The sequence below is a fragment of the Oncorhynchus tshawytscha genome, linkage group LG13 (assembly GCF_018296145.1).
Source record: "Oncorhynchus tshawytscha isolate Ot180627B linkage group LG13, Otsh_v2.0, whole genome shotgun sequence".
Taxonomy (NCBI): Eukaryota; Metazoa; Chordata; class Actinopteri; order Salmoniformes; family Salmonidae; genus Oncorhynchus; species Oncorhynchus tshawytscha.
The window spans coordinates 42,650,552-42,666,942 of NC_056441.1; the positions used below are offsets into that span (position 1 = coordinate 42,650,552).

At 42.9% G+C, this 16,391-nt stretch overlaps 1 protein-coding gene across 5 annotated transcripts in view; it reads left to right on the plus strand.

The window, feature by feature from the left end:
* Nucleotides 1-16,391, plus strand: part of LOC112266658 (sodium bicarbonate cotransporter 3-like) — a 66,111-nt gene that overhangs the window by 42,132 nt on the left and 7,588 nt on the right. For 4 of the 5 annotated variants that reach the window (XM_042295746.1, XM_024444339.2, XM_042295745.1 and 1 more), the window contains 11 exons: nucleotides 701-783; nucleotides 2,883-3,040; nucleotides 3,294-3,381; nucleotides 3,611-3,757; nucleotides 4,278-4,387; nucleotides 9,265-9,439; nucleotides 13,309-13,442; nucleotides 14,128-14,373; nucleotides 14,572-14,677; nucleotides 14,756-14,917; nucleotides 15,284-15,397. In XM_042295746.1, coding sequence (XP_042151680.1) covers nucleotides 701-783; nucleotides 2,883-3,040; nucleotides 3,294-3,381; nucleotides 3,611-3,757; nucleotides 4,278-4,387; nucleotides 9,265-9,439; nucleotides 13,309-13,442; nucleotides 14,128-14,373; nucleotides 14,572-14,677; nucleotides 14,756-14,917; nucleotides 15,284-15,397 — 1,523 coding nt within the window. The remainder of the gene's footprint in view (nucleotides 1-700; nucleotides 784-2,882; nucleotides 3,041-3,293; nucleotides 3,382-3,610; nucleotides 3,758-4,277; nucleotides 4,388-9,264; nucleotides 9,440-13,308; nucleotides 13,443-14,127; nucleotides 14,374-14,571; nucleotides 14,678-14,755; nucleotides 14,918-15,283; nucleotides 15,398-16,391) is intronic. The other variant, XM_042295747.1, reaches the window with a different exon arrangement.

A 16,391-nucleotide genomic window follows, 5' to 3' on the forward strand; every position in this document is an offset into this window, starting at 1 on the left:
TTCGTCCCAACATGGCTGCCTCATAGCCCGCAGGGCCGAGTTAGAATAGGTCACAGGTCAAGGATGACCGTCACCCATTCATATTCATTTGAACATTCCTCTACGTTCTAGGTGACTTGATACGGAAGGAGTGGAGTGTGTGGTGTCGCTATGTTACAGTTCATTCATTTCTGTGGTTCTTTCCTCAATGCACGTCTCCCTCGCTGAAGTGCTGGCGTTTCCTGTGTACGGCTCACCTCACATGGCTATAGGGCGCATTGAAGTTGAGGTGCAATTTCTTGAACCCTTACCACTGCAGGCCATAATGAAGTTTCATTATGTTGTCAATTAATTAAGGTCTTTTGAGATTGTATAAATTGAACTTTGTTTCAAATACTATTTAGCAGTATGCATCAGTAGTCTAGGCCTATACAAGAGAACCTATAGAAAAATAATTGTAATTAATTGATCAGAGTATGGCTACATCATTTTTGTATAGATTAAGGCTTCTCAAATTTTAAATATGAGAACCGGTATTGTGTTTTGATGCTTTGCAAACTGTCTGCATATGTGTGATATATGAAAAACACAATATTATCAAAAGCAGGCATTCTAATCTCAGTATCCACGAGAATGCATTGAGGAGCAGGAGCCTCGGTGCTCCAGAGCTGACATTGCTAACACTCTTCTGCCACTATCCCCTGTCTGTTTGTCGTTTCAGGGCCACTGATATCCACACACTCTGTCCCCAGTAACCTGGATAGCAGCAGCAAGGCCGGAGACAGGAGGCCCTCCAAAGTTGGGGTCAGTAAAGATAATAGCAATGTGGACTTCAACAAGGTAACCCCTGCTACTGGGCAAAGAAACAGATGGCAGTTCTGCTTCTAGCTCCTAAGAAACTTTGCAACAAGCATTTCACTACATCACAAGTGTTTCGCTACACCCGCAAAAACATCTGCTAAATATGTGTATATGACCAATAAAATTTGATTTGATCATCAGCCACATTCATCCAGAGGACCAAGACAACCATCATCAATCCACAGCTCTTACTCTCTGGGCATAATAAACATCACCTGCCTTCTATAACCAAGAACCAGTCTCAAAGTTAACTGTACGGTGTTTTATTTCAATAACTGGATTTGGTTCAGTGAGCTCTCCCTCATATCATTTTACGGCTCTTTCATCGATGTAATAAGTAGGCTGGCGGCCATGAGGAGTCATCAGCATCTAACCAGCTTTCATGTGTATGCCAAGAAGCAACGTCTTACTGGGGGAGTCTAATCAAGAGAGGGAGACGTAGTGTGTGTGTTTTTGAATAGAGGGAGATGCAGATATGACCCATCTCAGTGGGCAAGGTTTCCCAGCTCTCTTAAATAGTTCACGCAAACGACCTTGTGACGAAAGGAACTCCATTGCTCTGTACTGCCCTTATATTCTCCCTCTACGCCAGTGGTTCCCAAACTTTTGGGTGCGCCCCCTAGGGGAACTCAGTGCGGTGTTCAACTTAGTCTCAAAATTTGGAAATTGGGTAGTGCATCATCCGTATTTCTCTTGTCATGTCAGTCATTGCATACCTCAGAGAGCTATTTATAACTTGTCAGAAATGTCCAGATCAACTAGCCCATGCCAGCTAACTTTTCTTTAGCTCGTTTTTTTAGCCCATGTTTGAGTCACTCAAATATCACATGAATACACATTAGACATGGTAAAATGTATAGAATTGCAAAAAATAGCTTTAAAACAGCTAAATCTTCTCTGCACCCTATGAGAAAATGTGTTGAATTGCAGGAAATAAGATTTAAACCTGCAAAATTTTATCTCCACCAGCAAGAGGGTTGTGAACAGTGCTTGTGCCCATAGAAATAGACATGGGGGGGGTTAGCATTTTTCATGCTATGGGTGTGGGGGTCAGATAAAATTTGGGCTGAAAATGTTGTATGGTATATCCCCACAGATTATTTAGAACAGTTGTCTTTCTGTTTTGTATGTGTTATCTATTGTATTAAACCCCCCCGCGGAACTCTAGTTAGCATAATACAAAAAAATCCCCATACAAATCTGTCAGTTTATGCTAGAGATTTGTTTTGCTTTGGATGAGTCTCAATCCGCCGATGTCGCACTTCATCTGCGGTGAAAGGTGGCACAGCTAGAGCGGTGTTTGCTCTACGATCCCCACAAGCGTCTTGGTACAGCCGATCTGCCAACTTCTGTCTGTAGCATCTGAACAGTTTGGGCTACTCGCTAATATGACCCCTTTGTGGAAAGGTGAGACTCATGAACACGTGCATGTGGTTTTGCTCTAGGTCTTGCACGACTCGTCTGAAGGTCCCCCGGTACCAGTAAAAAAATGAATGAAAATATATGGAGACTGTTAGTGCCAAAAATAAAGGGTTATATACATGTGAAAACAAAATGAAACATGTTTCCTTATCTGTCTTATATCTAAGATATAGGACAATAATACGATAGACTAATATAATGGGCCACTTGAGAATCTCGGGTATTTTAACCTATTAACCTATTTTTGTGCATTTTGATCTTGCCTAGGGTGGCAAAATTGCTAGGACCAGGGCTGCAAAGCGAGCTATGTCACATACACCTAAAATAACATTGCGGGACTGTGGTCGGGTTCGGGACCAGTTCTTGCGGGAGTGGTTGGGAGTCGGACAAGAAATCAGCAAGAGCTAAGAGGACGCAGTATGAAAAGCAGTGTGTGGGAGCGGGATGAAGAATTATTTCCTGCGCAGACCTCTTTCCCTAACACTAACACTCTCGATTCAACTAATCAAGCCTTTGCTAGGGCAACAAAAAACTCAAATGTGCTTTGGGATTAGGAGACACTCTCTTGTAATGTTGTTACTCCCTAAAGTCTCTCTCTCTGTCCCATTCGGGTCCTATAGGTGGACACGAACTTCATGAAGAAGATTCCTCCGGGCGCTGAGGCGTCCAACGTGCTGGTAGGTGAGGTGGACTTCCTGGAGAAGCCCATCATCGCCTTCGTACGCCTGTCTCCCGCCGTCCTCATCACAGGGCTCACGGAGGTGCCCGTGCCCACCAGGTAGGTACACTACATCTCTACACCCACTCTTTCCCTGCTCTTTCTCTGTCTAACCTGCTGGTCCTAGGTTTTATTCAATCACCTGCTCCCCTACAGTAACCTAAACCATTTGTATTTGGAGTCATATGTCCTATCACCAAATATACTCACTTATGTTGGGTTTTGAGTAAAAAAATTGTATTAGCCTATGTCTGTCCATCTACATATATTTGCGTTGAGTCTAATGTGTGAAAATGGTTTGTGTCCTCTACAGATTTCTGTTCCTGCTACTGGGTCCACATGGGAAAGGCCCTCAGTACCATGAGATTGGCAGATCCATGGCCACACTGATGACAGATGAGGTGAGAGGAGGGGAGATGTTTTACATGCTGTTTGTGCAATTATTATTTTATATTCTTATCAGGATTAGTAACATTCATTCATAAACATTAATTATATCCCCCCCTGACATGCATAGAATATAATAACCTTGAAACCTTGAATCCTTAGGTGTAGCATTCAGATTAGATACATTTTACGTTAATTACATCAACATTTAAAAGCTATCCTCTTTCCTGCATGTCTCTGTAGATATTCCATGATGTAGCGTACAAAGCCAAAGACCGGACGGACCTGCTGTCTGGGATAGATGAATTTCTGGACCAGGTGACAGTTCTGCCCCCAGGAGAATGGGACCCCACGATACGAATCGAACCCCCCAAGAACGTCCCATCGCAGGTGTGGGTCTAAGATGACAATGAGCTTGCCTATAATCAGAAAATGAACAAACCCATACAAAAATATATATACATAGATGTCTGAAGTTAAGTTAAACCTGATGTTAGATATTGGTCACATATTTAGTGCTCTTCAATCATGATCCTGGAGACCCACAAGAGGTGCAGGTTTTTGTTTCTGCCTAGCATTAACACACTTGATTAAACTAGTCAAGGGTTTGATAATTAGTTGAATCAGATGTGTTAATACTAGGTTGGCGATATAGCCTGCACTGCACCACCTGTAGGCCCCAGGACCAGGATTGAAGAACACTGGCTTGCATGGTAGTTTTCCATTATGTTTTTGATGATGTGTATGACTGTGCCTCCTGGTGGCAGTAGAGGATATGTCAGCCCTATAATAACTTAGTCAGGCATGCATACATGTGGGTGGCCCCAGTGGAAATCGAACCCACGACCCTGGCGTGGCCAACTCCATGCTCTACAAACTGAGCTACACCTATAATGACTCTCACCTTTAGATGAAGAGGAAGATACCTTCCCAGCCCAATGGGTCGGCCTCACTCTCTGGGGAGATGTTGGAGGAGGATGAAGGCCACGGAGCTGGGCCCGAGCTGCAGAGAACCGGACGGTGAGTTAGACATATGAATTCATAGGGGAGGTTTCCCGGGGCACAGATTAATCTTAATTCTAGATGTAAAAGCATTTTCAATGGGGATTCAATTTTGAGTTTGTTTTTTAGTCCTGGACTAGGCTTAATCTGTGTCTGGGGAAACTGCCCCATAGAGGAGAGTTGATAAGGCAAAATAATTCAAGGCGAAAGATCCGGGTGCCTTGCGAGGATCAGGTGGCAAGTGGCTAATCTGCCCTTGCCTTCCATTCTGCTAACTAACATTCAATCGCTGGAAAATAAATGGGATGAACTGAAATCACATATCTTATCAACGGGACATTAAAAACTGTAATATCTTATGTTTCATCGAGTCGTGGCTGAACGACGACATTAAGAACATACAGCTGGCGGGTTATATACTCTATCGGCAAGATAGAACAACAGCCCCACGGGGTGGGGGCCTATGCATTTATGTAAACAACAGCTGGTGCACAATATCTAAGGAAGTCTCAAAGTTTTTCTCACCTGAGGTAGAGTATCTCAAGGTAGAGTATCTCATGATAAACTCATGATAAGCTCTCTACCTAGAGAGTTTTCATCTATATTTTTCGTATCTGTTTTACATACTACCACAGAGCGAAGGTGGCACTAAAACCACACTCAATGAGCTGTATTCCGCCATAAGCAAACAGGAAAATGCTCACCAAGAGGTGGCGCTCCTGGTGGCCGGTGACTTTAATGCAGGGAAACTTAAATCAGTTTTACCAAATTTCTATCAGCATATTAAATGTGCACCCAGAGGGAAAACAATTCTAGATCACCTCTACTCCACACACAGTACAAAGCTCTCCCTCGCCATCCATTTGGCAAATCTGACCATATCCTCCTGCTTACAAGCAAAAAATTAAGCAGGAAGCACCAGTGACTCGGTCTATAAAAAAGTGGTCAGATGAAGCAGATGCTAAACTACACGATTGTTTTACTAGCACAGACTGGAATATGTTCCGGGATTGTTCCGATGGCATTGAGGAGTACACCACATCAGTCACTGGCTTTATCAATATGTGCATCGAGGACATTGTCCCCACAGTGACTGTACGTACATACCCCAACCAGAAGCCATTGATTACAGGCAACATTCGTACCGAGCTAAAGGGCAGAGCTGCCGGCTTTCAAGGAGCGGGACTCTAACCCAGAAGCTTATAAGAAATCCCGCTATGCCCTCAGACGAATCATCAAACAGGCAAAGCGTCAATACAGGACTAAGATCGAATCGTACTACACCGGCTCCGACGCTCGTCGGATGTGGCAGGGCTTGCAAACTATTACAGGCTATAAAGGGAAGCACAGCCATGAGCTGCCCAGTAACATAAGCCTACCAGACATGCTAAATCACTTCTATGCTCGCTTCGAGGGAAGTAACACTGAAACATGCATGAGAGCATCAGCTGGTCCAGATGACTGTGTGATCACGCTCTCCGCAGCCGATGTGAGTAAGACCTTTAAACAGGTCAACATTCACAAGGCCTCTGGGCCAGATGGATTACCAGGAAGTGTACTCCGAGCATGTGCTGACCAATTGGCAGGTGTCTTCACTGACATTTTCACCCTCTCCCTGTCTGAGTCTGTAATACCAACGTGTTTCAAGCAGACCACCATAGTCCCTGTGCCCAAGAACACCAAGGTAACCTGCATAAATGACTACCGAACCGTAGCACTCACATCTGTAGCCATGAAATACTTTGAAAGGCTGTTCATGGCTCACATCAACACCATCGTCCCAGAAACCCTCGACCCACTCCAATTTGCATACCGCACCAACAGACCCACAGATCTCTATTGCACCCCACACTGCCCTTTCCCACCTGGACAAATGGAACACCTATGTGAGAATGCTATTCATTGACTACAGCTCAGCGTTCAACACCATAGTGCCCTCAAAGCTTATCACTAAGCTAAGGACCCTGGGACTAAACACCTCCCACTGCTACTGGATCCTAGACTTCCTGATGATCTGCCCCCAGGTGGTAAGGTTAGGTAACAACACATCCATCCAGGACCTCTATACCAGGCGATGTCAGAGGAAGGCCCTAAAAATTGTCAGACTCCAGCCAACCTAGTATTAGACTGCTCTCTCTGCTACAGCATGGCAAGCGGTACCGGAGCACCAAGTCTAGGTCCAAGAGGCTTCTAAACAGCTTCTACCCCCAAGCCTTTAGACTCCTGAACAACTAATCAAACGGCTACCCGGACTGTTTATGCATAGCCACTTTAATAACCCTACCTGCATGTACATAATTACCTCGACACCGGTGCCCCTGCACATTGACACATTGACTATGAATCGGTACCCCCTATATATCCCCACTATTGTTATTTACTGCTACTCTTTATTCATATGTTTTTCATATCTCTTACTTTTCTTTGGTATTTTTGGGGTATTTTCTTAAAGCTGCATTGGGCTTGTAAGTAAGCATTTCACCTGTTGTATTCGGCGCATGTGACAAATAGAATTTGATTTGAAATAAATGTTATTCATTTGAAATTCATTAAACATTTTTAAGGCAATACATTATTGAAACTGTTTATGAAGTCAAAATTAACAGCATACAATTCCTACATACTGTGACAAGTCATGAACATAACTGCACAGCACATAACCACGGATATTGAATGGTTGATTTTAATGTTGTATAGATCATTATGACTGCACAATTACGATGCTGGCATAAAATGCTGGCATAAATAGACACTCAGGTTCTAGGTGTGAAAGCCTCTGTGATCACGTGGCTCCTTGTAGAGTGTGTTTATTTGTAGAATGTTTATTTGTGCTTGTGTAAGTTAGGTGAGTGTGTGAGGTAGAAAGATGGGCTGACTGGTATCTGGGTCTGAGAGCAGGAGTGTCCAACCCCATAGGGAAATGTGAATGAATGCTTGTGAAATAAGTGTCAAAAAATCTGTACCACCAATGAACTGCCATTCACCTACTGTGATGCCCCCCAAAAGTTCTCTGCAGGCTCCAAAAAGTAATCTGGCAGACCCTATTGATGAGGGTCTGAAAATGTTATCTGCTGGTCCTGAAAAAATATCTGCCGACCCTATGGAAGGTCCAAAAGAGTCGACAAATGTGTTATGGTCACCTACAGTGCCTTGCGAAAGTATTCGGCCCCATTGAACTTTGCGACCTTTTGCCACATTTCAGGCTTCAAACGTAAAGATATAAAACTGTATTTTTTTGTGAAGAATCAACAACAAGTGGGACACAATCATGAAGTGGAACGACATTTATTGGATATTTCAAACTTTTTTAACAAATCAAAAACTGAAAAATTGGGCGTGCAAAATTATTCAGCCCCCTTAAGTTAATACTTTGTAGCGCCACCTTTTGCTGCGATTACAGCTGTAAGTCGCTTGGGGTATGTCTCTATCAGTTTTGCACATCGAGAGACTGACATTTTTTCCCATTCCTCCTTCCAAAACAGCTTGAGCTCAGTGAGGTTGGATGGAGAGCATTTGTGAACAGCAGTTTTCAGTTCTTTCTACAGATTCTCGATTGGATTCAGGTCTGGACTTTGACTTGGCCATTCTAACACCTGGATATGTTTATTTTTGAACCATTCCATTGTAGATTTTGCTTTATGTTTTGGATCATTGTCTTGTTGGAAGACAAATCTCCGTCCCAGTCTCAGGTCTTTTACAGACTCCATCAGGTTTTCTTCCAGAATGGTCCTGTATTTGGCTCCATCCATCTTCCCATCAATTTTAACCATCTTCCCTGTCCCTGCTGAAGAAAAGCAGGCCCAAACCATGATGCTGCCACCACCATGTTTGACAGTGGGGATGGTGTGTTCAGGGTGATGGGCTGTGTTGCTTTTACGCCAAACATAACGTTTTGCATTGTTGCCAAAAAGTTCAATTTTGGTTTCATCTGACCAGAGCACCTTCTTCCACATGTTTGGTGTGTCTCCCAGGTGGCTTGTGGCAAACTTTAAACAACACTTTTTATGGATATCTTTAAGAAATGGCTTTCTTCTTGCCACTCTTCCATAAAGGCCAGATTTGTGCAATATACGACTGATTGTTGTCCTATGGACAGAGTCTCCCACCTCAGCTGTAGATCTCTGCAGTTCATCCATAGTGATCATGGGCCTCTTGGCTGCATCTCTGATCAATCTTCTCCTTGTATGAGCTGAAAGTTTAGAGGGACGGCCAGGTCTTGGTAGATTTGCAGTGGTCTGATACTCCTTCCATTTCAATATTATCGCTTGCACAGTGCTCCTTGGGATGTTTAAAGCTTGGGAAATCTTTTTGTATCCAAATCCGGCTTTAAACTTCTTCACGACAGTATCTCGGACCTGCCTGGTGTGTTCCTTGTTCTTCATGGTGCTCTCTGCACTTTTAACGGACCTCTGAGACTATCACAGTGCAGGTGCATTTATACGGAGACTTGATTACACACAGGTGGATTGTATTTATCATCATTAGTCATTTAGGTCAACATTGGATCATTCAGAGATCCTCACTGAACTTCTGGAGAGAGTTTGCTGCACTGAAAGTAAAGGGGCTGAATAATTTTGCACGCCCAATTTTTCAGTTTTTGATTTGTTAAAAAAAATTGAAATATCCAATAAATGTCGTTCCACTTCATGATTGTGTCCCACTTGTTGTTGATTCTTCACAAAAAAATACAGTTTTATATCTTTATGTTTGAAGCCTGAAATGTGGCAAAAGGTTGCAAAGTTCAAGGGGGCTGAATACTTTCACAAGGCACTGTATATGGTATAAAAACCAAATCCAGAAGTACAAGATGTTATCAGGGGTACTCTACCCCATTAGTATAATGCTGCTACTTCAGTTAGCCTGCTGCAATGTGTTGTGGTTTCCCCTTCCTCTAGGATCTTTGGAGGCCTGGTGATGGATATAAAGCGGAAGGCCCCGTTCTACTGGAGCGACATCCGGGACTCGTTGAACCTGCAGTGTCTGGCCTCCATCCTGTTCCTCTACTGCGCCTGCATGTCCCCTGTCATCACCTTCGGAGGGCTGCTGGGCGAGGCCACAAAGGGCAACATAGTGAGTGGGTCCTTGTACATGAGTGTCAATGAATCCGATTACATCTGTTTGTCTTCTATCTGTGCTATATCACCTAATACAGTTGAAGTCGGAAGTTTACATACACCTTAGCCAAATACATTTAAACTCAGTTTATCACAATTCCTGACATTTAATCCTAGTAAAAATTCCCTGTCTTAGGTCAGTTAGGATCACCACTTTATTTTAAGAATGTGAAATGTCAGAATAATAGTAGAGAGAGTGATTTATTTCAGCTTTTATTTCTTTCATCACATTCCCAGTGGGTCAGAAATGTACATACACTCAATTAGTATTTAGTAGCATTGCATTTAAATTGTTAAACTTGGGTCAAACGTTTCAGGTAGCCCTCCACAAGTTTCCCACAATAAGTTGGGTGAATTTTGGCTCATTCCTCCTGTCAGAGCTGGTGTAACGGAGTCAGGTTTGTAGGCCGCCTTGCTCGCACACAATTTTTCAGTTCTGCCCACATATTTTCTATCGGATTGAGGTCAGGGCTTTGTGATGGCCACTCCAATACCTTGACTTTGTTGTCCTTAAGCCATTTTGCAACAACTTTCGAAGTATGCTTGGGGTCATTGTCCATTTGGAAGACCCATTTGCGACCAAGCTTTAACTTTCTGACTGATGTCTTGAGATGTTGTTAATACAGTGCCTTGCGAAAGTATTCGGCCCCCTTGAACTTTGCGACCTTTTGCCACATTTCAGGCTTTAAACATAAAGATATAAAACTGTATTTTTTTGTGAAGAATCAACAACAAGTGGGACACAATCATGAAGTGGAACGACATTTATTGGATATTTCAAACTTTTTTAACAAATCAAAAACTGAAAAATTGGGCGTGCAAAATTATTTAGCCCCCTTAAGTTGTAGCGCCACCTTTTGCTGCGATTACAGCTGTACGTCGCTTGGGGTATGTCTCTATCAGTTTTGCACATCGAGAGACTGACATTTTTTCCCATTCCTCCTTGCAAAACAGCTTGAGCTCAGTGAGGTTGGATGGAGAGCATTTGTGAACAGCAGTTTTCAGTTCTTTCCACAGATTCTCGATTGGATTCAGGTCTGGACTTTGACTTGGCCATTCTAACACCTGGATATGTTATTTTTGAACCATTCCATTGTAGATTTTGCTTTATGTTTTGGATCATTGTCTTGTTGGAAGACAAATCTCCGTCCCAGTCTCAGGTCTTTTGCAGACTCCATCAGGTTTTCTTCCAGAATGGTCCTGTATTTGGCTCCATCCATCTTCCCATCAATTTTAACCATCTTCCCTGTCCCTGCTGAAGAAAAGCAGGCCCAAACCATGATGCTGCCACCACCATGTTTGACAGTGGGGATGGTGTGTTCAGGGTGATGGGCTGTGTTGCTTTTACGCCAAACATAACATTTTGCATTGTTGCCAAAAAGTTCAATTTTGGTTTCATCTGACCAAAGCACCTTCTTCCACATGTTTGGTATGTCTCCCAGGTGGCTTGTGGCAAACTTTAAACAACACTTTTTATGGATATCTTTAAGAAATGGCTTTCTTCTTGCCACTCTTCCATAAAGGCCAGATTTGTGCAATATACGACTGATTGTTGTCCTATGGACAGAGTCTCCCACCTCAGCTGTAGATCTCTGCAGTTCATCCAGGGTGATCATGGGCCTCTTGGCTGCATCTCTGATCAGTCTTCTCCTTGTATGAGCTGAAAGTTTAGAGGGACGGCCAGGTCTTGGTAGATTTGCAGTGGTCTGATACTCCTTCCATTTCAATATTATCGCTTGCACAGTGCTCCTTGGGATGTTTAAAGCTTGGGAAATCTTTTTGTATCCAAATCCGGCTTTAAACTTCTTCACGACAGTATCTCGGACCTGCCTGGTGTGTTCCTTGTTCTTCATGATGCTCTCTGCGCTTTTAACGGACCTCTGAGACTATCACAGTGCAGGTGCATTTATACGGAGACTTGATTACACACAGGTGGATTGTATTTATCATCATTAGTCATTTAGGTCAACATTGGATCATTCAGAGATCCTCACTGAACTTCTGGAGAGAGTTTGCTGCACTGAAAGTAAAGGGTCTGAATAATTTTGCATGCCCAATTTTTCAGTTTTTGATTTGTTAAAAAAAATTGAAATATCCAATAAATGTCGTTGCACTTCATGATTGTGTCCCACTTGTTGTTGATTCTTCACAAAAAAATACAGTTTTATATCTTTGTTTGAAGCCTGAAATGTGGCAAAAGGTCGCAAAGTTCAAGGGGGCCGAATACTTTCGCAAGGCACTGTATATCCACATAATTTCCCTTCCTTATGACGCCATCTATTTTGTGAAGTGCACCAGTCCCTCCTGCAGCAAAGCACCCCCACAACATGATGCTGCCACCCCCGTGCTTCACGGTTGGGATGGTGTTCTTCGGCTTGCAATCCCCCCCTTTTTCCTCCAAGCATAACTATGGTCATTATGGCCAAACAGTTATATTTTTGTTCCATCAGAACAGAGGACATTTCTCCAAAAAGTATGATCTTTGTCTCCATGTGCAGTTGCAAAAAAAATATTTTTTTGTGTCGGTTTTGGAGCAGTGGCTTCTTCCTTGCTGAGCGGCCTTTCAGGTTATGTCGATATGGGACTCGTTTTACAGTGGATATAGATACTTTTGTACCTGTTTCCCCCAGCATCTTCACAAGGTCCTTTGCTGTTGTTCTGGGATTGATTTGCACTTTTTGCACCAAAGTACATTCATCTCTAGGAGACAGAACGTGTCTCCTTCTTGAGCGGTATGAGAGCTGCGTTGTCCCATGGTGTTTATACTTGCGTACTATTGTTTGTACAGATGAACGTGGTACCTTCAGGCGTATGGATATTGCTCCCAAGGATGAACTAGACTTGTGGAGGTCTACAATTTGTTTTCTGAGGTTTTGGCTGATTTCTTTTGATTTTCCCATGATGTCAAGTAAAGAGGCACTGAGTTTGAAGGTAGGCCTTGAAATACATCCACAGGTACACCTCCAATAGGTTAATTGACATCATTTGAGTCAATCAGAAGCTTCTTAAGCCATGACATAATTTTCTGGAATTTTCCAAGCAGTTTAAAGGCACAGTCAACTTACTATATGTAAACTTCTGACCCACTGGAATTGTGGTACAGTGAAATAATCTGTCTATAAACAATTGTTGGAAAAATGACTTGTCATGCACAAAGTAGATGTCCTAACAGACTTGCCAAAACTATAGTTTGTTAATGATACATTTGTGGAATGGTTGAAAAACAAGTTTTAATGACTCCAACCTAAGCACAGGTAAACTTCCGAATTCAGCTGTTTCTGCCAGTCACTTAGCTGCCTGGTGAAACAGGTTTACGGCAAGGTCTTACCCTATTTGTTTATCACTAAAAGCATATAGGATGCATATCACTATAAGCAAATAGTAGGTGCTTAGATGGTGTCCCTCTTCCTCATTGCGAGCTACTCTATATACTGTCTCTGTGCTTTGATCCTGACAATGACTTACACACACACACACACCCTACAGTGACCCTAGATGTCTTTATTAGGAGGGAGACTGTTGGCATAGCGAGCGTCAGCGCGCCGGGGTGTGTGATGTGTCTGAGTAAACTGACTAGATGACAAGTGGCGGAGGGATATTACAATTGGCAGGCCGACGTGGTGGAAAAAGCAGAGAAGTTTATCTAGGCAGTCTGATGCTAGGCGGTCTGGAATGTCAGTTTAAACATATGTATTATGTTATGTGGGGTGTTCTGTTCGCTTTGCCTCTTTTCCCCTTAGTCTCCCAGTCTCTCTGGTTCCTCTATGTATTAACCCCCTTGTCATCCTCCCCTTTTCCCTCCCTCTTTTCCTTCTCTTGCTACAGAGTGCCATAGAGTCTCTGTTTGGGGCGTCCCTCACAGGAGTGGCTTTCTCTCTGTTTGCGGGGCAGCCCCTCACTATCCTGGGCAGCACGGGGCCTGTCCTGGTTTTCGAGAAGATCCTCTTTAAGTTCTGCAAGTGAGTGCTACACCGATCCTGGTTACACTTATTCGCACTGTGGCCTTCTGGCGGTAGCAACCTGCAAGGACAAGTTCACTACTGACATTTGGGGATTTCTCATTTGTTTCTCAGTAACTCCCTGAGTTTTATATACTGTACATGTACAGTAAGTTACAAGGCCTGGAGTTTTTTCTGGTCAAGTCACATGGTCAGGAAAAACTTTGGGCTTACAAAGTTGGGACAGACTCAAGGTCATTATTGATGAATCCTCAATCATTTTATAAGGCATAGTCCGAGTGATTGCGCCTCCCCTACAATTGTCATAAACTCTATGCTTTGAGCTTACTGCTTCCAGTCCCTAATAAGATATGGATGTGAAAATACACTGAAAACACCCAAAATACATAATCTATACAGCTAAAAATCTGCAGTACAATGCCATGTAAAAAGAAGTTGACATTGAGGTTAAATAAAGTGTGCTTTCTCAATTTACCTAATTTTGCTAACCATTACTTTAGACAAAATCAAGACGTTAATATTTTTGTAATGTTTTTTAACATTTTAAATCTTACATTTTGAATTTGAGCAAATTCTAAATTTGCCATTAATCACAAAATCCTGCTAGTTAACTCAAATACATTTTTAAATTGTTTGACAGCCCTAATATTGAGTCTTGATCTTAATTACCGTACTATCCACCCAGGGACTACGGCCTGTCCTACCTGTCTCTGAGGACCAGCATCGGCCTGTGGACGGCCTTCCTCTGCCTGGTCCTGGTGGCCACAGACGCTAGCTCCCTGGTCTGTTACATCACCCGCTTCACAGAGGAGGCCTTCGCCGCGCTCATCTGCATCATCTTCATCTACGAGGCCCTGGAGAAGCTCTTCCAGCTGGGGGAACACTACCCCGTCAACATGCACAACGAGCTGGACAACCTCACACTCTACTCGTGAGTCAGGGTCAGAGAGCCTCGGTGGTGGGCAAAAGACACGAGAAGTGGGCACTGCCATTTTTCCGCTTTCTTCAGGGAATGTATCTTTTCTATTTGGATTTCTGTGTTTTAGATGTCACCACTGACTATAAAAGGGGAGCTTATGGTTTTGTGCTATTTATGATGGGGAGTGTAAGATTTATTCTCTTGACTCAGGTGTCAGTGTTCTCAACCGGCCAACGCCTCCGCTCAGATCTTGCAGACGTGGAACCAGACAGGACACACACCAGACTCTATCTCCTGGAACAGCCTCAACGTATCGGTTAGTCAGAGGACACACACACTGCAAAAACATCTGTTGAGCCTGTGTATTTCTCTGACCCTTTACACTCTTTGCCAGATGTGTAACCTGCTTCATGGAGAGTTTGCTGGTCCTGCCTGTGGTCACCACGGCCCCTACATCCCAGATGTCCTCTTCTGGTCCATCATCCTCTTTTTCACCACCTTCTTCCTCTCCTCTTTTCTCAAGGAGATCAAGACCGAGCGATACTTCCCTACAAAGGTGTGTTATTCACTTGGGCGCATGGTGTGTGTGTGTGTGTGTGTGTGTGTGTGTGTGTGTGTGTGTGTGTGTGTGTGTGTGTGTGTGTGTGTGTGTGTGTGTGTGTGTGTGTGTGTGTGTGTGTGTGTGTGTGTGTGTGCGTGCACGTTCATCTAAAATGTAAATGTGTGAACTGGTAAGTTTTATTGTGCTGCATCAATATTCACAATTAACTTCAAGGTCTTCACATTCTTCCCACACAATATGTTCCACATTTAGCTATTACTGTTAGCTACTGTGTAGGTGTTCCCACTGAGTGAATTTTAATGACTGTGTTTTTTTACACGTTACCATGATTATGTATTGTGGTTCATATGGGTTGTGCAGGTGCGCTCCACCATCAGTGACTTTGCCGTGTTTCTGACCATTATGATCATGGTGCTGGTGGACTATCTAATGGGCATCCCCTCTCCTAAACTCAACGTACCCGACCGCTTTGAGGTAGGACCCCCTTGACTTATTCCACATTTTGTTGTTACGGCCTGAATTCAAAATGGATGGCAGTATTTAAAAAAAAATCTCATCCACCTACACACAATACCACACAATGACAAAGTGAAAAAAAATTCATTTTTTTGGTGCAGAAATATTTCATTTACATAAGTATTCACACCCCTGAGTCAATACATATTAGAATCACCTTTGACAGCAATTACAGCTGTGAGTATTTCTGGTTAAGTCTATAAGAGCTTTGCACACCTGGATTGTACAACATTTGCCCATTATTCTTTAAAAAATTCTTCAACCTCAACTTGGTTGTTGATCATTGCTAGACAACCATTTTCAAGTCTTGCCATAGATTTTGAAGTAGATTTAAGTAAACTGTAACTCGGTCACTCAGGAACATTCACTGTATTCTTGGTAAGCAGTCTAGTGTCAATTTGGCCTTTTGTTTTAGGTTATTGTCCTGCTGAAAGGTGAATTCATCTCCCAGTGTCCGGTGGAATGTAGGCTGAACCAGGTTTTCCTCAAGGATTTTGCCTGTGCTTAGCTCTATTTCATTATTTTTTTATCCTGAAAAACTCCCCAGTCCTTAACAGTTATGAGCATATCAATAACATGATTCTGCCACCACTATGCTTTAAAGTTGTGAGAGTGGTATTCAGTAATATGTTTGGGGCAAAACTCAACACAACACTTTCTATTCTACTTTCTAGACAAAAGGGAATTGCTTTGCCACATGTTTTGCAGTACTACTTTAGTGCCTTGTTACAAACAAGATGCATCTTTTGGAATATTTTGTTCTGTATGGGCTTCCCTCTTTTCACTCTGTCAATTGTGTTAGTATTGTGGAATAGCTACAATGTTGTTGATCCATCCTCAGTTTTCTCTTATCACAGACATTAAACTATGTAACTATTTTAAAGTCACCATTGGCCCCATCCCTTCCGCACCAGCAACTGAGTTAGGAAGGATGCCTAACTTTTTTGGTTAC